Source organism: Hemiscyllium ocellatum, chromosome 36, assembly GCF_020745735.1.
Source record: "Hemiscyllium ocellatum isolate sHemOce1 chromosome 36, sHemOce1.pat.X.cur, whole genome shotgun sequence".
In the NCBI taxonomy this organism is placed as follows: domain Eukaryota; kingdom Metazoa; phylum Chordata; class Chondrichthyes; order Orectolobiformes; family Hemiscylliidae; genus Hemiscyllium; species Hemiscyllium ocellatum.
In genome coordinates, this window is record NC_083436.1 from 6,977,412 (window position 1) to 7,001,079 (window position 23,668).

General features: G+C 42.1%; 1 protein-coding gene across 1 annotated transcript; it reads right to left on the reverse strand.

Moving 5' to 3' along the window:
* Positions 1 to 2,068: 2,068 nt before the first annotated feature.
* Positions 2,069 to 23,035, reverse strand: LOC132833276 (purpurin-like). The gene is made up of 4 exons (XM_060851438.1): positions 22,919 to 23,035; positions 13,487 to 13,623; positions 10,704 to 10,816; positions 2,069 to 2,289 (listed from the first exon to the last, which is right to left on the reverse strand). Exons 1-4 carry the CDS (start codon positions 23,033 to 23,035, stop codon positions 2,069 to 2,071), a joined length of 588 nt encoding a protein of 195 aa, XP_060707421.1.
* Positions 23,036 to 23,668: the final 633 nt, after the last annotated feature.

The window sequence follows — 23,668 nt, forward strand, 5'->3', positions numbered from 1 at the left end:
CCGAATAAACACGGACATTCACTATAAACCAACCGACTCCCACAGCTACCTAGACTATACCTCCTCCCCCTGCCCCCTGTAAAAACGCCATCCCATATTCCCAATTCCTTCGTCTCTGCCGCATCCGCTCCCAGGAGGACCAGTTCCAACACCGTACAGCCCAGATGGCCTCTTTCTTCAAAGACCGCAATCTCCCCCCAGACGGGATTGACAACACTCTCCACCGCATCTCCTCCACTTCCCGCTCCTCTGCCCTTGAGCCACGCCCCTCCAATCGCCACCAGGACAGAACCCCACTGGTCCTCACCTACCACCGCACCAACCTCCATATACATCGTATCATCCGCCGTCATTTCTGCAACCTCCAAACGGACCCCACCACCAGGGATATATTTCCCTCCCCTCCCCTATCAGTGTTCCAAAAAGACCACTCCTTCCGTGACTCCCTCGTCAGGTCCACACCCCCCACCAACCCAACCTCCACTCCCGGCACCTTCCCCTGCATCCGCGAGAAATGCAAAGCTTGCGCCCACACCTCCCCCCTGACTTCCCTCCAAGGCCCAAAGGGATCCTTCCATATCCACCACAAATTCACCTGCATCTCCACACCCATCATTTACTGCATCTGCTGCACATGATGTGGCCTCCTCTATATTGGGGAGACAGGCCGCCTACTTGCGGAACATTTCAGGGAACACATCTGGGACACCCGGACCAACCAACCCAACCACCCCATGGCTCAACACTTCAACCCCCCCTCCCACTCCACCAAGGACATGCAGGTCCTTGGACTCCTCCATTGCCAGACCATAGCAACACGACGGCTGGAGGAAGAGCGCCTCATCTTCCGCCTAGGAACCCTCCAACCACTAGGGATGAACTCAGATTTCTCCAGTTTCCTCATTTCCCCTCCCCCCACCTTGTCTCAGTCCCAACCCTCGAACTCAGCACCACCTTCCTAACCTGCAATCTTCTTCCTGACCTCTCCGCCTCACCCTCCATTCCGGACTATCACCCTCACCTTGACCTCCTTCCACCTATTGCATTTCCAATGCCCCTCCTCCAAGTCCCTCCTCCCTACCTTTTATCTTAGCCTGCTGGACACACTTTCCTCATTCCTGAAGGAGGGCTTATGCCAGAAACGTCAACTCTCCTGCTCCTTGGATGTTGCCTGACCTGCTGTGTTTTTCCACTAAGCAATGTACACCTCTTGAACAGTCCCAAGCTCAGAGGTATTGCTTGAGCGTGCTAATTATACAATTACATTTCTGGCAGTACTTAGTACCTTCTTTTGGCCCAGATGTGTAACTATCCTGGGAAAGGGAAAGTGCTTATTTCCCAGTAGTTGGCATGTAAGGTGTTAGTTTTCTAGGTACAAAAACAGTATAAAGGACTGGTGCAGGGAAGGAAGCCTGGGTGATGCAGGAAAAAACTTTTTTTGCCCACAAGTAGTTAGGGAATGGAATGTGGTGGAAGCAGGATTGTTTAGGCACTCAAGAGGATGTTGGATGATGATGATTTGAATTGTAGAGAAAACCGTTCCATAGTATTACTGAAGAGTCCTTGCTAGTTGTTAGTGTCTCAGCTTGTAAGGTAAGTTTATTCTGAATTCAGTCAAGTGTAGCTGAAGCCTCAAATCATGAAAATGTTATATGACAAGTACTGATTTCTTATCTAGTGCATCATTTAAATAGTACTGATGTGAGTCCTGGGTGCTGATACTCTCCAAGTAAAAAGTGAGGTCTGCAGATGCTGGAGATCGGAGCTGAAAATGTGTTGCTGGTTAAAGCACAGCAGGTCAGGCAGCATCCAAGGAACAGGAAATTCGACGTTTCGGGCCACGTCGAATTTCCTGTTCCTTGGATGTTGCCTGACCTGCTGTGCTTTAACCAGCAACACATTTTCAGTGCTGATACTCTCCATCCATACATGATGCATCTCAAACACAAGTAAGGTAACAATGGATTTCACGGCTCCTTTTTCTAAGCTCAATCATTAAGAATAGGTTACTTCCTTCCAAAAGGAGAATGGATATTGAGTTTCTGTTGGTTGTTAACAAATTTTAATATTACTCACCAGATTGCAGCACTGGTTCAAACTGTCCAGAGAGACAAATCTCTTCTTGTTTCCGACGTACAATGCGCTGGATGTTTGGTGGAAGACCAAGTGGGCTGCGGGAGAAGACGATAGCATAACCATCATCACAGGTTCCATCAGCCTTCTGTCTACGGCAAGCATAGGTAATGGCATAGTTATCGTAGTCAGTGTCAATAACCCAGTAGTGATCACCTAGAAAATGGAATCAAACACTATTCAGTAGCTAATAATTTCACATTGATTGTCATTGCTTGCAACTGATACAAAGCAAGTCTAATTATGAGTACAGAGGTCCGTTCAAAGTTAAAAACTTGTATGTTAATTCAATTTCACCTTTTATATCTTATGGCACCACCACACAACTTGAGAGGACTATATATACACACACACACGTACATACTATACTATATATAAACATTCATTCACAGGATGTGGGCATTGCTGGCTCGGCCAGCATTTACAGCCCATCCCAGAGGGCAGTTAAGAGTCAACCACATTGCTGTGGGTCTGGAGTCACATGTAGGCCAGACTAGGTAAGGATGGTAGTTTCCTTCCCTAAAGGATATTAGGGGGTTTTCCAACAATGAATTAATGGTCATCATTAGACTCAACTTCCCGATTTTTATTGGACTCAAATTCCACTGTTTGCCATGTTGAGAATCAAACCTGGGTACCCAAAACATGAGCTGGCTCTCTGGATTAGTTGGCTACATGAGGAGGCCTCAGTGATATCTACCAAAACACTTGGGCTCTTCCCACAAAGTTTAGCCAACTGTGAGATGCCACAGAGGCTCAGAAAGGGTAGATAACATAAGAAAAAGGAGCAGGAATAAGCCAATCAGTTCCTCAGCTTGTTGTACCATTCTATAAAATCATAAATGATCTTCCCAAAGGCCTCAACTTCTCTTTGTTCCAGTTCCTCATAGCTCTCAACTTTTGGATCTTGCAAAATCTATCCAGCTCTTCGTTAAATGCTTTTTGCTTTCTCTGGGTACCTGGGTAGAATTTCCAGATATTCACTACACAGTGAGAAAAGTTTCAGTTTTAAATGTATGCCCCTTTACTTAGTAGCAATGCCCCTTAGTTTGAAATTCCCCAACCAGTGGAAACATTTCTTCAACATCTATCTTGTCAAGCCTCCTCGTTCTCCTAAATGCTAATGAATACAGGCCGGACCTGGTTAACTGTTCTTGATAAGTCAAATTCTTCATCTCAGGAATCAGCCGAGTGAATTTCTTTTCAGCTGCCTCCAATGTAAATACATTTTATCTGAAAAGCAGGAGCCAAACTGTACATAGATCTCCCGGTTTGGGCTTCCCCAACATCCTGCAGTTGTAACAGGACTTCCCTATTTATAAACTATCATCAGCCTTGACATTCTGGCCTCATTCCTAAGAGATCTCATCCTCACTAGAAGCAAAAGGGGGCAGACTGAAATTCACAGACAAAGGAAGCCCAATTTCAACAGGGCTATTTGAACTCTGTATTGCACTCAAATTGACATCGTTTTCATTGTAGCAAGGACCTTAACCCACAGTGGGAATTTATTCCGTCAGCCATTAAAAAGTAAGAACAGCTTGTCTCTGACAGTGGGAATGTAAAACAAATCTATTCTAGCAATCAAATAGTTCTTTATTCACATTGCCCCAAGGCTCATTATTATGCCATATTTAATGCTTGTCTACTGCCTGGAGCCATTATTATCTCAGTCGAGGCTCCGAAATTCACAGTTTGATCGACAGTTCAAAGCAATGATTACAGTTTAGCTGCCCTCGATGTGGATTATGAATGCAAGTCAATTTGTTTTTCATAAGTGACTGACTATATGAAGAAATTTAAATGTTTGAATGGGCTTTCATGATTTTTTAAAATATAGTGAAGGTTGTAATAGATAGTTAGAAGTTTATTTCATCTCACCATGACTCCTGAGGGGTACCCATAGCAAACACTGGATTAGTTGTCATTGAGATATACGGTCATATGATAGCGAGTGGGTTGGCAAGTGGGCTTGCCCATAAGGGGCTATTGGTGGTGGGTGGGCATGAGTTAACATAGATGTTTCATGAGGACTGGGTGGAGTGTGACACTCTATGATGAATGATGTCTGGAAGTCCTAAAAACATTAGCAGACAACTGGGGCAAAGTCCCAGAGAACCAAGGTAGACCTTTTAAAGAGCTTGGAGAAAGTGAAGACTGCAGATGCTGGAGATCAGAGATGAAAAATGTGTTGCTGGAAAAGTGCAGCAGGTCAGGCAGCATCCAAGGAGCAGGAGAATCGACGTTTCGGGTTTATGCCCTTTTCCAGCAACACATTTTTCAGCTTTTAAAGAGCTTGCCCTGGCACTCGACCATCTCCATGGATACCTCTGATTTTCCTCAAAGGTGGTGGGCCTTTTCATTAAAATCTAACAGGCTCCATGTCAATTTTTGGAATCAATGACATTTCTTAGTATAAGAGTCCTCTGCGAAGCCAAAAACATGACAAAGACCAGATTGAAGATTCCCACCATTCAGGAACATTTATTTTGAAATTGGTGTACCAAAGCTAGAACATTTCCTCACTTTAGCCATTTGCCTTGGAGCAGAAATCTGGGCCAAACTTGATTTCCAAAAGGTATGTAATTTGTGAATTCATAATTTTTTTAAATTGATAAATTCTAAATGAGACATTAAACCAAGGCATTGATGAATTCTAATGTGAATCTATTTGTTTAAAAGCCATGATTTGTATCTGTGCCACACAATTGCCAGGCAATCATCATCAAAACTGAAAAAGTCTAACCATCTACTTGACGTTGCTATATCATTATCAAAATTCTGGGGGGGGGGGTGGGAAAGAGGGGATACAGTCAAAAATTGTGGAGGTTGAGTGAATTGGCCATGCTAAATTGCCCACAGCATCCAGGGATATGTAAGTTAGGTGGATCGGCCATGGGATATAGTGCAGGGATATAGTGGGGGAATGATCTTTGGAAAGGCAGTGTAGACTTGATGGACTGAATAACCTGCTTCCACATTGAGCTGGATTCTATGATGTAATTGACCAGGGACTTACCATGACCAGCCATGTTAATGCTGTGGCTACAAGAGCAGGTCAGGAATTGGGAATTCTGTGAGTAATTCACTTCCTAATTCTCCAAAGCTTATTTACCATCTGCAGGACACAAATCTGGAGTGAAGTAGAACACTTTCTATTTGTTTACATGATCACATTTCCAACAACACCAAAGAAGCTCATACCATTTAGAATAAAGCATACTTAATCAAGCTTATTTAACAGGCTATTCTGATTTCTCCACCTTTTCCCCTTGACCCTGAAAGATTATCTATTTAGGTAATTAGCCACTCTGTTTTGAAAAGCACAACTGAATCTGCACCCATCACCCTTTCACGCAGGACATTCCAGATCCTAACTGTGAGAAACAAAGCTCACTCACTGCAATAATTTCAGTCCGAGACAAGATCTGCATCAGTAGTGCCCTTTATTTCACACTTGCAAGTGGGTGTGATGTCCACAAGGCAGGGACAAAACACACTGAATTCAACAATTACTCGATATTTACATAATTTGGTTCCTCCTTTTTTTTCTTACTTCATTGTTCCCTCCCCGCCCCCCCCCGTTTATATCCTCCACTTCCCTAAGACCGGTACACATTACTCCTGTTTATTTCTTGTCTTATCCAGCCTTGTCTGTGACAAAAATGTTCATTCCTGTTCTCAAGGCCATTTGCCCTCCTGCTGTGGGCACATCCTTGCCTTACCATTATCTACTCCCTCCGTCTGTGCTGCCCTTCACAGCATCTTATCACTAAGCCCTTTTAATTGGGGTTTGTTCCTGTGTTTCTGTAAAAGTGGGAAACAGATGTTTATACCTATTGGTTATACAGGCATATTGAGTTTAACTGTCTGTCTTCACAGCATCTTACCATTGTTTTACAGTCCTGTTTCTTTCTTGCATACATTTTTTAGCTAATACAAAAAAAAATCATGCGTCTCCTCCACACAGCCCCCACCCCTGCCGACCCAGCCCCTGGCCGAAACAACCACACACCGATGTGAGTTCATTCACCTTGTATCAGAAATTATAATTGTAGAATTGCAGAAGTAACACCAATCCACCTATATCCCACATAACCACTGGTTATGTTAAGAAGCACTCTTTTTTTCCCCTCACATCACCTTTGGTTCTTTCACCATTCTTGATTCAGCATTTTCTGGTTTTGATCTTTCTGTCAGTGGTAACAATTTCTCTATATTTACTTTGCCTAGACCTCTGAGCTTTAGGATTGTGTGTACTGGTTATGCATAATTTTCATGGAATAAGGAACGCTATTTGTTCCAGTCCTTGTCAGATTGTGGAATTGTGTTAAACATAATAGTTATATGATGGGAAAACTGGCCATTCCCTGGTTGTAAGATACACCTTGACTGTCCTTTGTGTGACCCCAGAGCTGCCTGACACAGGTTAAGATTATAACAAAGGTCAAAACATTGCTAACCTCAGCAGGACTTGACATAGGCTGAGTCCACATAAACTCTTTAACCTTGGTAAACCTCAGTAGAGCTTGATCAGGCTGGCTCCACATAAATTCTGGGATATGAATTAAGCCCAAATAAAGACATTCCACAAAATTGTCTGAGCCCCCAACAAGGATGGGATTGTGAGATGGCCTATGTGGCACTAGGTTTTAGGAGATCAATATGATCAACCTCAGAAATAATAACAGAGCAGAATTCAATGTACCAGTTAATGGATGACTAACCTCTAGTGATAGTTATTGATAGCTATCGATAAGTTTTAAGTGTAAAGATTCCTGCTTTTCTCTCTGTAAGTGCAAACTTGTGAGACACTCAAAGCTGTGATCAACTCTCTCTTTTCCAAGTCCAGCCACTCTGCATGCAGTTTCCTTTTAATAAAGATCAATTGTTTTGTTGGAACATGTCTTGTTGAACTTTTGTTGAATGTTGTAGAGTTTAGATCTCACAGACTTGTAGCGATTTTTCATCCATTTCTACAAGATCCTCTTTTTTTCCTGCATATCAGCAATTATTTCAGACCACTCCTTCCTGTCGAACATTTCGTACACTTTGTATCCAATATATTTTCCAACTTTAAAAGGTTCATCTCCATTTCTTCCTACCCTTAATTGGTCTGCCTCCATTTCTGAGGATAGGCTTACAATCAGTATTGAATATATGCCTGTTGACTCCCACTGCTACTTTGACTATATTTATTTACAGGAGAAAATGAGGACTGCGATGCTGGAGATCAAAATCAAACACTGGAAAAGCACAGCAGGTCAGGCAGCATCCGAGGAGCAGGAGTGATGACGTTTCTAACGTAAGCGTTTCATCAGTCCTGGCGAAGGAATTATGCACGAAACATCGACTGTCCTGCTCCTCGGATGCTGCCTGACCTGCTGTGCTTTTCCAGCGCCACAGTTTTTGACTATAGTTATTTACAGTCTGTGTCCAATAAAATTCCATCCCATTCTCCTAGTTTCTCTGTCCTCGTCATATCTGTTTGGATGACACAACCTTCCAACTCAGTCACTTCTGAAATGGCTTCCTGTTGCCTTAAATGAGGATTTCCCTACATCTGAAGTTGACAGGCCCATAATGAGTATGGGGAAAAATACACCAGTGTCACATTTTTGATCAAATATTTGGAATGAGAAAGCCTATAGCAAAGAGGGAGAAGCAATTGACTGACTGTGTTTTTCAAAGGATTGTAGGGATTAACCTCATAATATATCATTGGTTAAGAGCTCAGACATCTATTAGAGCACTGAAACACCTGAACCCCCATTTGATTGACATAATCAAATGCCTTACATTTTCAGGTATTGGAACATTAAAGGATCTAAATACAGTCAGAGAGATGTACAGCACGGAAACAGACTCTTCAGTCCAACTTGTCCATGATGATCAGATATCCTAAATTAATCTAGTCCCATTTGCCAGCAGCTGGCCCATATCCCTCTGAACCCTTCCTATTCATATACCCATCCACTTGCTTTTTTGAATGTTGTAATTATACTAGCCTCCACAACGTCCTGGTCAAAGTATTGAGTATAGGAGTTGGGAGGTCATGCTGTGGATGTACAGCACATTGGTTAGGCCACTTTTGGAATATTGTGTGCAATTCTAGTCTCCCTCCTATTGGACAGTTGTTGTTAAACTTGAAAGGGTTCAGAAAAGATTAACAAGGATGTTGCCAGGGTCGGAGGATTTGAGCTACAGGGAGAGGCTGAATAGGCTGGGGCTGTTTTCCCCAGCATCTGCGGCTGAGGAGTGACCTTATAGATGTTTATAAAATCATGAGGGGCATGGATAGGTAAATAGACAAAGTCTTTTCCCTGGGGTGGGGTGTCTTTTCCCTGGGGTGAGGACATAGGATTAGGATGAAATGGCAAAAATTTAAAAGGGATCTAAGTGGCAACATTTTCACACAGAGGGTGGTGCAAGTATAGAATGACACTTGTATTGGTTTGTAATGAATGGAGCCTTTTGGCATTGTGTAAAGTTATGAATGGCATGGAGGGTCATGAGGGTTGTTTCAGGAGCATATCTTAGCTTGGAGAATGGGAAGAGGACCTTTTCAATTCACCTTTTGAAAGGTTCTCTCCTGTAGACTGTGCTTCACAATACATCCGAGGAGCAGTGAATCATGACCTTGTAAAGGCTTGGCCTGACTAAATGAAAATTGGGGAGTATTAGGCCATGCCTATCTCTGCAATTGTGCCAGCAAGGTCATGGGTACCAGGTGTGGGTTTTCAACCTGAGCATCTAAATGACATCCTTGAAAATTGGGAATTCTGGAGTGACATTGTAATCCTTGAATATGGACCATTTAAAGAGTTTTCAATTCAACTAACTCATATGAACAGAATTAATTTTACAGTTAGGCAAAAAGAGGCAGCAGTACAAAACCAGAAAAAACCCTTTGGGTAGCCAAAGTGAACATTCAAGAGAGAGAGAGAGAGAGAACAAAACACCTTGAAACTAATTAAACAGGAGCCAGAAATATTAGGCAAATAACTACCTATAGGTACAAACCTGACCAGGACCTTTACATATAAATGCCACCTGTTGCTGAGAGCAACATTGCACTGATTGGGGTCAGCAATATGCTGAATGGAACAGTGCGGAATCCAAATGAGAAAATGGGCACTAGAAGAAAACTAATTACTACAATTAATTTTCTTCACAGTGCCCGTTTTCTCATTTGGATTCAAGGCTTTTGGAAATAGTGGCATGCATTCATGTGAAAATGACTTACAAGAATTAACTTTCACATGGAATGTGTGCCACTATTGCCTCCTCTGGCAATATCAGAGCTAATAACTTCTGGCCATTACATGGCACTACATTGAGGTCTGGATTTACTGCACAGCCTTCACAGTTTTCAATACTGCAGTTACTGGTGAACATGGGCCAATACAAATTGTCTAATAATCGTAGGTAGATAGGATAGTGAAGAAGGCGTTTGGTATGCTTTCCTTTATTGGTCAGAGTATTGAGTACAGGAGTTGGGAGGTCATATTGCAGCTGTACAGGACATTGGTTAGGCCACTGTTGGAATATTGCGTGCAATTCTGGTCTCCTTCCTATTGGAAAGATATTGTGAAACTTGAAAGGGTTCAGAAAAGATTTACAAGGATGTTGCCAGGGTTGGAGGGATTGAACTATAGGGAAGGACTGAACAGGCTGGGGTGGTTTTCCCTGGAGCATCAGAGGCTGAGGGGTGACGTTATAAAGGTTTACAAAATCATGAGTGGCATGGATAGGATAAATAGACAAAGTAGTTTCCCTGGAGTGGGGGAGTCCAGAACTAGAGGGCATAGGTTTAGGGTGAGAGGGGAAAGATATAAAAGAGACCTAAGGGGCAACGTTTTCACGCAGAGGGTGGTACGTGTATGGAATGAGCTGCCAGAGGATGTGGTGAAGGCTGGTACAATTGCAACATTTAAAAGGCATTTGGATGGGTATATGAATAGAAAGGGTTTGGAGGGATATGGGCCGGGTGCTGGCAGGTGGGACAAGATTGGGTTGGGATATCTGGTTGGCTTGGATGGGTTGGACCGAAGGGTCTGTCTCCATGCTGTACATCTCTGTGACTCTATGTAAAAACACTACCATTAAAAACAATTATTATTTTATTATTTATTTGATTATTAAGCCTCAGCTAAGTACAGTGGCACCTTGACTTACGAACTTAATCCGTTCTGGGACCCGGTTCGCGAACCGAAAAGTTCGTGAACTGAATCAATTTTTCCCCATTGTTTGGATAGCGTAAGAATGCTTGGACGTAGCAACGAACGATGTTCACAGCTCAGCATCAAAGACGAACTGAATGAGATCACCCGGGGCCCGAGAGCTTTTGCGTTCAACAAGAACGTAGCAAAGCAGAACAATGAAACCACGTGGTCGCACATGGGCTTTTTGCGTTCGTACCTTCCTTTGTACCTGGAATTTCGTACGCACGTTGAAGCAAAATTTTACGTACGATCCTGTTGGTAAACCGATTTGTTCGTGAACGGGGTTGTTCATATGTCGAGGCTCTACTTTTATTTATAAAAACATAAAAAGTACAAATCTCTCACCTCCACTGGACAGGTAGCTTGCAAGTCCTTGGTAAGCCATTTCCATTTTCCCTGGGATGTGAGGGTCAGGTACATTATACTGAGCTGCCATATCTGCACAAATTACCCAGAACCTACCAGCCAAGGTTCAACCATTCAGTTATTGCAGAAAATAAGTTACAATGCTCAAGTACAAATACAAGAAGGTATCTTTCGATAAATTGAAATAAAACAGAAATTTTAACAGACTACATTAGATCAAAAACAGAAAATGCTTGAAATGCTCAACAAATCTGACAGCATCTATTAAGAGACAGAGACATATAACACATGAGATTTTACCAGGGCAGTGGATAGCTGGGAAAATGGGTAAAAGGCACTAGGCTGGTATCCCAACATATCCCTATAATCCTCCATTTTCTCAGGAGCTGTTGTTGTGCATCAATGCGACCCACGTGGCAAAAGCAGGAAGGCATTTGAAGTAATGAGGGAGCTAATTAAGAGCCACCTTCCCAAGGTAAGGACTTGTCTTCAGCAACAGTATAAGTAACACAGCAGCTGGAACTCAGCAAGTTAGAGGATACAAGTGCTCCATTAGAGATCATTGCCACCTAAAAGTATCAATTGCTGAGAACTATAAAAAAGGGAAAATGGCAAGCATGAGGCCATCCACAGTCTTGCCACTGTGAGAGAAGGTCTTTAAGGCTGCCATTATTCCATGTGATTGGGCCAAGCAATTGCTGAAGATTGCTGAAACAACATTTGATACCTCACATGAATTCCAGATCCTTGTATTTTTGAACCTGCAAAGGATAAAAAAAATGGGCTGAACCATTGATTAGGAACAATTTCACTGAAGAGGAGAGGAAGAACAAGAAGACACTCAGCAAGTTGAATATTCCTCACCAAATGTGGCAGTGAGTTTAACTGGCAGCCTGGAGATAGAGGGTCTGCAAGCTCAACCTTTTGGGCTGTTCAGAATTGCAATGCATCCAGTGATAGTGATCCTCTTGGAGAAGTGATTGCTGATCTCTGACCTTTTGGAGGAGGAGTGATAGCAAGGTGACTGTGGTGATATCATTGTACATAAATCAAGGAGATATTTGCATTGAATATTCTATATTCAGATCATTGCAGGGCCCAGAGCTGACACTTACAGGATCTCACAACCTGCTGGCCTTTAGTTCCATTGCACAGGTGAAGGATGCATTCCTTGTATGTGACAAGTATTGTACTACTGTAGGTTTGGACTAGATGCAGTCAGTCAGGTTTACCTCCAAGGTAGGATTTCCTCAGTTATGGAGCATGATGGACTACATCCTTGTGGTCATCAAGGCTCTGCCAGACCAGCCAGGACAATCATTCAGCAGAGGTTTGCTGAAAGATATTATCTCAATACTTTGACCAGTCTAGGTGGCTGCTGTCCAAACTAGCCCCTCAAGAGCCTCGTTTCTCTTGGTGGATGTGCACACATTGCACTCCATGGAGGACTGAAGCCTGTGACACCCCATTTCTCTTTTGGTGACATGTCTGGCCAGCTGCCATTTTCTTAATCACCAAGTGCCTCCCTCTTTGAAATCAAGATTGCATTAATAATGGGATTCCCCCCACTTCGACATCTCCACTGGGAGTGAGGTGCTCTCTACTCTCTACAGTGAGAGAAACAAGGGTGTTAAAAATGTGAAGGATGCAGTTTCCAGACCATAAGACATTTGTTGTATCTCATTGTAGAATGAGTTGCACAATACCATAGTTTTAGGGCTCAGTGTGAATTATATATATATATATATATGATAGATTACAAAAGGTCCCCGTGTATTCTTGCAATTAGTATACCTTTCTTTATTCTTGTCTACACATATCACCCATGCCAGGCCCTAAGCACTTATTGCGCTGTATCCACATCCTGATAATGAAGGCTTGGCTGTTGACCTCCTGAGCTCCCTCCAGCCACAGTGACTGGACTCTTTCACTTGAAATAGAGGCTGCCTCCATGTTATCACTGCCTCCAGCATAACCTCCAGGGAGGAGGGGTAAAGTATGGTGCTGCCATTCCCTGTTTGACCTGCATTTCCTGCAGAAATTAAATCTCCCAATGTACTCAGCATTAATCTTACAGCAGTCAACCTTTAAATCTTCAAATTTTCCAGCCTACAAATAACCCTGCCAACCATGACAAACTAAATTGATCAGATTGAACCTAACGTTCCAGATCTTTGCCTTTTTTTCAGGTCTTGGGATGGGTTCATTAACCTGGAAGTTTAATTATCTCTCTCTTTCTCTCTCTTTGCACAAATGTTGCCAAACCTGTTGAGTCTTTCCAGAAATTTCTGTTGATCCTTCAAATTTCTAGCAGCTGTTGATTTTGCTTTTACTCAAGATAACATTGATGGATACATTTTTATATATTCCCTTTATGATTTGCAAAATACCAATATTATTACGTTTAAATGTATTAACAGTACAGAAAATTAAATGCAGCTTGCTTGGATTACTATACTTCTCAACTAAGTTCATCATTTATTTGTCAAACTATCCATGTTAATGTATGTACAAACTAGAAAGACATAACTATTTAGAATCTATGTACAAACACATAAAATAATGCATAGAGAAAGTAATACACTCCAATGTTATGAATTCTATTTAATATTATTTAAAAAGAACCTTTTTGTTATTTTTTTCAAGTTCTAACTCCATCTAGTTGTGGTTAGTTGATGGAATGCTAAAAGGATTATACAAAACAAAAGTTGAGTAAATTTTAACAGGAGTTGGTACCCATTGACAAAATAACTAGGACTCACCCAAAAAGTTTCACTCTTCCCTTTGATAAAGCTGTCATTGTTCCCTCATCATCCACAAAGTATTCAGCTGAGATGTTATCCTGAAGGAAGAGCCCTTCCGGATCTTTCTTTGCCACAGCATACCACTTGCCAGAATACTTCAGTCAAGGAAATGCAAAACTGAGATTATTTAGTGACACACAAACATACAAATTATGAACTTATTAAATTATTTTTGTATACATTTTCTCTGTACAGAATCTATTCCACTAGCCCTTAATTTAGTTTACAAACATACCCTTGGAATTTCATTGAGGCCTTACTAATCAGAAATTGGCTAAATTCCCAGGGAAATCTCTTTAGGAGTTACACTGTTTCACCAAGTGTTCACCATGTAGCTTCTACTGCCATTGAACTTTCTCATTAGTTTCAGAACCTGATTACCTTTTGGATGACAAAGGTTTCAGGATATATCTGATCGAAGATCCATTTGAAATTTTGAATGACATTTAGAGGGTTTTAGTTTTACATGAATCACTGTTCATGTATTCTATTCCACAACTTATTTCACCCTTTTCACTTCATTTATTATTTTCAAAAATTTTATTCTGTTGTTGGACATTGATCAATCCCAATAATAATTGTGGGCTTGTAATTATGGTGCGAGACTGGTCCTTCTTAAATAAAGATTGGGAGCCCTTTAAAACTGGCTGGCAGGTACCAGATCTCTTAACCCTACTTTTAAGGGAGTACCTTTTAAGGTGCCAACTGGTTTGGGTTGCAAGTTTGCACCCAACATTCCCAGCCTGGCTGGATCCATTGTAGAGATAAACATACGAGTCCTCTGTAATTTTCATAACATTGAGCCAGATCTTTAAAGGATCAAAGTTCATGGCATCGCAACAGTTTTCTATGAAGCAGATCCTGCACAATGAAACTTTTTGCAAGGTCCTCCTTGAAGTGCACTGCTAAGTTATTGCAACCCCCATGGTGCCTCATACTAAGATACTTTCTCTTTCCCATCTCTTACCCCCATTGCCCATAATGCTAAAGCATGGCACTTCCAAATTCATTCACCTGTACAGAAGCAATAACCGCAGAACCACAAAACTGTTAGGTGCAGAAGAAGGCTATTTGGCCTATCATGTCTACACTGGTTCTATTAGGTAAAAACAAGGACTGCAGATGCTGGAAACCAGAGTCTAAATTAGAGTGGTGCTGGAAAAGCACAGCAGGTCAGGCAGCATCCGAGGAGCAGGAAAATCAACGTTTCCGTCAAAAGTCCTTCATCAGGAATAGAGATTTGCTGTTGGAAAAAAGAAGGAAGAGAGGGGACCTAATTGAGGTGTACAAGATAATGAGAGGCATAGGTAGAGTTGATAGCCAGAGTCTTTTTCCCAGGGCAGAAATTGTTAACACGAGAGGTCATAGTTTTACGCTGTTTGGCGGAAAGTATAGAGGGGATGTCAGAGGTGGGTTCTTTATGCAGAGAGTTGTGAGAGCATGGAATGCATTGCCAGCAGCAGTTGTGGAAGCAAGGTCATTGGGGATATTTAAGAGACTGCTGGACATGCATATGGTCACAGAAATTTGAGGGTTCGTAATTAGGTTTACCTTACATGAGGATCAATGGTCGGCACAACATCGTGAACTGAAGGGCTTGTTCTGTGCTGTACCGTTCTATGTTCTATGTTCAGTCTAATCTACACTGGTTCCATTCCCTAGCACCAATCTGCGGCTATCCCCATATCCCTACCCACCATTTCTTTCCAAATAATCATACATTTTCTTCTTGAATGTCTCAGTTGAACTTGCCTCCACCACCTACTGAAGTGCATTCCATACTCTGACCACTCACCCGGTGAAAAAAGCTTTCCTCACTTTACCTTTCCTTCTTTTGTACAACACTTTAAATCTACGCCCTCTCATTTTTTTTTCTTCAATGAATGAGACCAGCTTTTCCCTATCTACTCTATTCAGCCCACTCATGATTTTGGAAACTATCAAATCTCCTCTCAGCCTTCTGTCCAAAGAGAACAGTCCCAACTTCTTCAATCTATCCTAATAACTAGTTTCTCATTCCTCGGAGCATTGTTATAAGTTGCTTTTGCATTCCCTCCCAAGCATTCACATCTTTCCTATAATATGAGTCATGACTGTACACAATCCTTCAGCTGAGATCTAACAAATTCAACATCTGTTGTATTCTATGCCCCTACTAATAAAACTGAGAACACTGAGGATGGCAGAGAAAGTAATTAATAAAGCAAACAATGATCTATTCACTCAGGTCTTCACTTCAGGACGAGAGCTGAGTTGGAGCAAACAGAGAGCGTCCTGGGAAGGTAAGGGATATAAAACCTTACTTCAGAGATTTGTGACCTTCACTTTGGGAGAGGAGCTGAGTGGGAGCAAGCAGAGAGCTGAAAATGTGTTGCTGGAAAAGCACAGCAGGTCAGGCAGCATCCAAGGAACAGGAGATTTGACGTTTTGGGCATGAGCCCTTCTGTAGAGGAAAGTGTGCCAAGCAGGCTAGGATAAAAGGTAGGGAGGAGGGACTTGGGGGAGGGGCATTGGAAATGTGAGAGGTGGAAGGAGGTCAAGGTGAGGGTGATAGGCCGGAGTGGGGTGGGGGCGGAGAGGTCAGGAAGAAGATTGCAGGTTAGGAAGGTGGTGCTGAGTGACACCCCTACTTAACAAGGGAGTATAGCAAAAGAGGGAGAATTACAGATCAATTAGCCTAACCTCGGTCATGGGTAAGATCCTTGAAACCATAGTGAAGAATGAGATTTCTGAATACCTGGAAGTGTATAGTAAAATAATGCAAAGTCATCATAGTTTCATCAAGGGAAGGTCAGACCTGACAAATCTGCTAGAATTCTTTGAGGAAGTAAGAAGCAAGGAGAGCTAATGAATGTTATCAACCTGGACTTCAAGAAGGCCTTTGACAAGGCGCCACACAGGAGACTACTGAGTAAGATAAGGGCCCATAGTGTCAAAGGCAAGGTGCTAACATGGACAGAAGCTTGACTTCTGGCAGAAAGCACAAAGTGGGGATAAAAAGGTCCTTCTCATGATGGCAGCCGGTGACAAGTGGTGTTCCACAAGGCTCAATGTTTGTACCACAACTTCTCTCTTTATACTTTAACGATCTAGATGAAAGAACTGAGAGCATTCTGGCTAGATTTGCAGACAATAGAAAGATAGGTAGAGGGACAGGTAGCATTGAGGAGGTGGGGAGGCTGCAGAAGGATTTGCACTTTAGGAGAGTGGGTAAAGAAGTGGCAGATGGAGTACAATGTGGAAAAGTGTGAGGTCAAGCACTTTGGTAGGAAGAATGGAGACACTTTCTAAATGGAGAGAAAATTCAGAAAACTGAACTGCCAGGAGACTTGGCAGTTCTATTCCAGGATTCTCTCAAGGTAAACTGTCCGGTTTAGTCAGTAGTTAGGAAGGCAAATGCAATGATAGCATTTCTTTTGCGAGGACATGAACATCAAAGCAGCAATGCTGGAGGAGCCCACACAGGAAGTTACTGGCTGCACAATGACTCACAGGTGAATGATTGTGACAATGAGTGGGCTCCCCTGAACCTCAAGGACCATTCAGTAGCAGGGTGCAGTGTGAAGTGACAATGGCTCAATACTTTGGGATCTGAAATCTCAGCTGGTGTTATGGAAGAAAGGAAAAGAACTAAATAAAAAGATCCAGGACTTAGCAGCACATTGTTCCACAGCCAAGCATGGAAACAATTGGTATAGGATGTAATTTCCTTTTCTTTTTGCAAGAAATCTTTTAGTTGATTTTGTCTTAAACAAGATCAGTGCAAGCCTGTGTTATACAAACCTTAAAGCTTGCTTTAGGTGGGGACAGAAACTGCCCCTTGTTTACCTTTATCTAATTTAATGAATAGTAACTTATAGTTAGAAATATACGTAAGCTTCCTACCTGCAATTTTAGACAACTTAGGTGGAGTGTCTCATGGTTAAGTCTCAGGCCCTTATCTATTTAATAACTCAAACAAATAAATCAAGAATAATGTGTTTGAGCTTGTCGAATACAAAGCTAGGCAGGAAAGCAGACTGTGAGGGGCACATAAAGTGGCTGCATCAATTTAGACAGGTTATGAATCAGATAAGTTAATTGTTGTTTTAAGTCTGTCCAAGAGAAAGGCTGCAGTAGTGAGTATAGTGGATTCTTTCTTGATTATATGTATTTCGAGATAAGCCTCTTGATTAAACTTAAAATATAAGCCATAGCTATTAATTTAACCTGGGGCACTGTTTGTAGAGGAATAAGACGTTGTTATTTTCTGGGTCTGTAGATTGTGAAGGAGCAAAAATGGCCTTTGCAGTGATATGTACTTCTTGTCAGATGTGGGAGAGTGTAAGGGTTACTGCGGATTATATCTGCCATAAATGCTGTTGGATGCGAATCTTATCAGATCAAATGGATCGGTTGGAGAGACAGATAGAAGCGATGAGGAATTTGCAACAGCAACACTATGTGATGGATGGCAGTTATAGGAAGGAGGGAAAGTCTCAGATACAGTCACATAGATGGGTTAACTCCAGGAAGAGTAAGAGAGGTCTGCACCTAGGGCAGGAGTCATTTGTGGATATACCCATTTCAAACAGATATGCTGTTTTGGAAAATGTAGGGGGTGATGGATTCTCAGGGGAACATAGCACGAACAGCCAAGTTTCTGGTATTGAGACTGGCTCTAATGCAACGAGGGGTACATCGGCTTCCAAGAGATCAATTGTGTTAGGGGATTCTGTAGTCAGAGGTACAGACAGACGTTTCTGTGGCCAGCAGAGAAAAAGCAGAATGGTGTGTTGTTTCCCTTGTGCCAGGATCAAGGATGTCTCAGAGACGGTGCAGAATGTTCTCATGGGGGAGAGGGGCCAGCAGGAGGTCATTGTCCACATTGGAACCAATGACATTGGAAGGGAAAAGGTTGAGACTCTGAAGGGAGATTACAGAGAGTTAGGCAGAAATTTCAAAAGGAGGTCCTCAAGGGTAGTAATATCTGGATTACTCCCAGTACTACAAGCTGGTGGGGGCAGGAATAGAATGATAGAGCAGATGAATGCACGGCTGAGGAGCTGGTATATGGGAGAAAGATTCACATTTTTGGATCATTGGAATCTCTTTTGGGGTAGAAGTGACCTGTACAAGAAGGACGGATTGCACCTAAATTGGAATGGGACTAATATACAGGCAGGGAAATTTGTTAGAATTGCTTGGGAGGATTTAAACCAGTAAGGTGGAAGGGTGGAACCCAGGGGGATAGTGAGGAAAGAGATCGATCTGAGACTGGTACAGCTGAGAACAGAAGTGTCAGGGCAGGCAGGGACAAGGTAGGACTAATAAATTAAATTGCATTTATTTCAATGCATGGGGCCTAACAGGGAAGGCAGATGAACTCAGGGCATGGTTAGCAACATGGAACTGGAATATCATAGCAATTACGGAAACATGGCTCAGGGATGGGCAGGACTAGCAGCTTAATGTTCCAGGATACAAATGCTACAGGAAGGATAGAAAGGGAGGCAAGAGAGGAGGGGGAGTGGCATTTTTGATAAGGGATAGCATTACAGCTGTACTGAGGGAGGATATTCCCGGAAATACATCCAGGGAAGTTATTTGGGTGGAACTGAGAAATAAGAAAGGGATGATCACCTTATTAGGATTGTATTATAGATCCCCCAATAGTCAGAGGGAAATTGAGAAACAAACTTGTAAGGAGATCTCAGCTATCTGTAAGAATAATAGGGTAGTTACGGTAGGGGATTTTAACTTTCCAAACATCGACTGGGACTGCCATTGTGTTAAAGGTTTAGATGGAGAGGAATTTCTTAAGTGTGTACAAGGCAATTTTCTGATTCAGTGTGTGGATGTACCTACTAGTGGAGGTGCAAAACCTGATCTACTCTTGAGAAATAAGGCAGAGCAGGTGACTGAGCTGTCAGTGAGGGAGCACTTTGGGGCCAGCGACCATAATTCTATTCGTTTTAAAATAGTGATGGAAAAGGATAGACCAGATTTAAAAGTTGAAGTCCTAAATTGGAGAAAGGCCAATTTTCTTGCTATTAGGCAAGAACTTTCGAAAGCTGATTGGAGGCAGATATTCACAGGTAAAGGGACGGCTGGAAAATGGGAAGCCTTCAGAAATGAGATAACAAGAATCCAGAGAAAGTATATTCCTGTCAGGGTGAAAGGGAAGGCTGGTAAGTATAGGGAATGCTGGATGACTAAAGAAATTGGGGGTTTAGTTAAGGAAAAGAAGGAAGCATATGTCAGGTATAGACAGGATAGATCGAGTGAATCCTTAGGCGAGTATAAAGAAAGAAGGAGTATACTTAAGAGGGAAATCAGGAGGGCAAAACAAGGACACGAGATAGCTTTGGCAAATAGAATTAAGGAGAATCCAAAGGGTTTTTACAAATACATTAAGGACAAAAGGGTAACTAGGGAGAGAATAGGGCCCCTCAAAGATCAGCAAGGCGACCTTTGTATGGAGCCACAGAAAATGGGGGAGATACTAAATGAATATTTTGCATCAGTGGAAAAGGATATGGGAGATATAGACTGTAGGGAAATAGATGGTGACATCTTGCAAAATGTCCAGATTACAGAGGAGGAAGTGCTGGATGTCTTGAAATGGTTAAAGGTGGATAAATCCCCAGGACCTGATTAGAAGTACCCTAGAACTCTGTGGGAAGCTAGAGAAGTGATTGCTGGGCCTCTTGCTGAGATATTTGTATCATCGATAGTCACAGGTGAGGTGCCGGAAGACTGGAGGTTGGCTAACGTGGTGCCACTGTTTAAGAAGGGTGGTAAAGACAAGCCAGGGAACTATAGACCAGTGAGCTGACCTCGGTGGTGGGCAAGTTGTTGGAGGGAATCCTGAGGGACAGGATGTACATGCATTTGGAAAGACGAGGACTGATTCGGGATAGTCAACATGGCTTTGTGTGTGGGAAATCATCTCTCACAAACTTGATTGAGTTTTTTGAAGAACTAACAAAGAAGATTGATGAGGGCAGAGCAGTAGATTTAATCTATATGGACTTCAATAAGTCGTTCAACAAGGTTCCCCATGGGAGACTAATTAGCAAGGTTAGATCTCATGGAATACAGGGAGAACTAGCCATTTGGATACAGAACTGGCTCAAATGTAGAAGACAGAGGGTGGTGGTGAAAGGTTGTTTTTCAGACTGGAGGCCTGTGACCATTGGAGTGCCACAAGGATCCGTGCTGGGTCCTCTACATTTTGTCATTTATATAAATGATTTGGATGTGAGCATAAGAGGTATAGTTAGTAAGTTTGCAGATGACACCAAATTGGAAGTGTAGTGGACAGTGAAGAGGATTACCTCAGATTACAACAGGATCTGGACCAGATGGGCTGAGAAGTGGCAGATGGAATTCAGTTCAGATAAATGCGAGGTGCTGCATTTTGGGAAAACAAATCTTAGCAGGACTTATACACTTAATGGTAAGGTCCTAGGGAGTGTTGCTGAATAAAGAGACCTTGGAGTGCAGGTTCATAGCTCCTGAAAGTGGAGTCACAGGTATATAGGATAGTGAAGAAGGTGTTTGGTATGCTTTCCTTTATTGGTCAGAGTATTGAGTACAGGAATTGGAAGGACATGTTGCAGCTGTACAGGATACTGTTGGAATATTGTGTGCGATTCTGATCTCCTTGTGAAAGTTGAAAGGGTTCAGAAAAGATTTACAAAGCTGTTGCCAGGGTTGGAGGATCTGAGCTACAGGGAGAGGCTGAACAGGCTGGGGCTGTTTTCCCTGGAGCGTTGGAGACTGAGGGGTGACCTTATAGAGGTTTGCAAAGTTATGAGGGGCATGGATAGGATAAATAGGCAAAGTCTTTTCCCTGGGGTCGGGGAGTCCAGAACTAGAGGGCTTAAGTTTAGGGTGAAAGGGGAAATATATAAAAGAGACCTAAGGGGCAACTTTTTCACACAGAGGGTGGTATGTTTATGTATTGAGCTGTCAGAGGATGTGGTGGAGGCTGGTACAATTGCAATATTTAAGAGGCATCTGGGTGGGTATATGAATAGGAAGGATTTGGAGGAATATGGGCCGGGTGCTGACAGGTGTGACTAGATTGGGTTGGGATATCTGGTCAGCATGGACGGGTTGGACCAGAGGGTCTGTTTCCATGCTGTACATCTCTATGACTCTATGTGCATGATCACCAAGATGGCAGATATAGCATGGGGTGAGAATTTATTAATTTTGTTTGAAAGAATAGACAAGTAGAATCTTTATAAAAGTCATGAAACTTCTAAATGCTAATGCTCATAAAGACTTCGGTGTATTTATACAAGGTACAAATACAGGACAGCAACCAGTTAAGAAGGCAAATGGAATATTGGCCTTTTTATCCCCAAGTGGAATTTTAAAAATATTCTTTAATGGTATGTGGATATTTCTGGCAAGACCAGCATTCCTTGCCCATCCTTAAATGTCTATGAAATGAGCGAACTGCTCACCATTTCAGAGGGCAATTACAAATCAACAACACTGGAGTATAAGATTAAGAAATTATTACTACCATTGTATGGACCCTGGTGAGGCTCAATCTCGAATACTGACCAGTCTTGATGTGCATTTTACTCAGAGAGTAGTAGGGGCATGGAACACACTGCCTACAACTGTTGTAGACTTGCTCACTTTATGGGCATTTAAATGGTTATTGGATCTGCATATGGATGAGAATGGAATAGTGTAGGTTGGTTGGGCTTCAGATTGGTTTCTCAGGGTGGCACAACATCGAGGATTGACGGGCCTGTACTGCACTTTAATGTTCTATGTTTTATATTTGTAAGAAAGCAATATAAGATAAACTTTACTTGGATGGCCAGTTCCTAGTTTGAAAGATTCTTATACAGGCTGAGCAAATTAGACCTATACACTCTGGGGTTTAAAAGAATGAGAGGTGATGTAATTAAAACACACAGGATTCTGGAAGGATCTGTCAGAGTAGGCACTGAGAGGTTGTTTCTCCTGAATCTAGAACACAGGCACAGCCTCTGGTTAAGCAGTCAATGCTTTAGGACTAATCAGGAGAAGTGCCTCACTCATTGTTTCTAGAATTTTTAGAATTCTCTAGCTTAGAAAATTGTGAATGCTGCACCATTGAGCCTGAGATCGACTAATTTTTGGTCTCATTGAATCAAAGATTATGGGAATAGGTTGGAAAGTGGAGTTGAGACAGAAAGGAAACAATGATTATATTAAATGATGGAACAGGCTTCACAGTCTATATGTTTTACTCCTGCTTCTTATTTGTTATTGAAACTATATAATACAATGTCTGTGCTGTAAAATGTGAAACCTTGTTTGTTTTTGCATCATAGTTTATCACATGACTTGTTTTAGTAACCAAGGCTTTTAAAAAACAATATTTAACAGAAAAGTTACCCTTTTGTGGTCAAACCCACTCTTCACACTGAATTGATCCACCACACAGGAGGTAGCAAATGAATCCTCTATAATTGAAGCGAGAACTGTCAGGAAGACAAACCTGGAGTAATCCATCTTTGGGGAAAAAAAAACAACAGATTCAATTTAAGCTTAGTCTCAGTAATGGTGGTCTTGAAACTGTCATTCATTGTTGTGAAGACCCATCTGTTTCACAAATGTCCTTCAGAGAAGGAAATCTGTCTGATCTAGACTGAATGTGACTCCAGAGCCACCGTAATGTAATTGGCTTTCAGGTTCTGTCTGAAATGCCATTTGGTCAGCTGGAAACATTAATTTCGACGTATTTCACTCATTCAAGAAGGTGGCTCACCACCACTACCTTCTCAAGGGCAGTTGGGGTGGGTAATACATGCTGGCCTTGCCTTTGACACCAATATACCCCAACATAATAATTACAATATCCTGCATAGCTTCACCAATCAGCAATGTTGTTTTCTGTTTTTGCAAGAATTTTGTAATCGTTTTGACTTTCCCCATTATCTAATACCTACATTTGTACTCTTTCCTTTTGCTTCCTAGGTCTCTAAGTTCCACTAGGTAAGTCATTGGGAGTCATCTAGTCAGCATCCCTGTATCCTGTGGTGTTCACTAAGCAATATCCATTCTGCATTGATAAGAATTGAACAGGAAATGAATAGAAAATTGGAACTGCTTCTCAGAAGAAGAGGAAGAGGAAAGCTCTACATC

What these genes read in the sequence shown, in the direction of transcription:
- LOC132833276 (XM_060851438.1), bottom strand. Translation starts at nt 23,035, where the DNA reads ATGGATTACTCCAGGTTTGTCTTCCTGACAGTTCTCGCTTCAATTATA. An exon ending in GTGGGTTTGACCACAAAAGG is followed by an intron (nt 13,624 to 22,918) that starts GTAACTTTTCTG and finishes CCTTGACTGAAG; the next exon opens with TATTCTGGCAAGTGGTATGC. An exon ending in GGAAGAGTGAAACTTTTTGG is followed by an intron (nt 10,817 to 13,486) that starts GTGAGTCCTAGT and finishes CTTGGCTGGTAG; the next exon opens with GTTCTGGGTAATTTGTGCAG.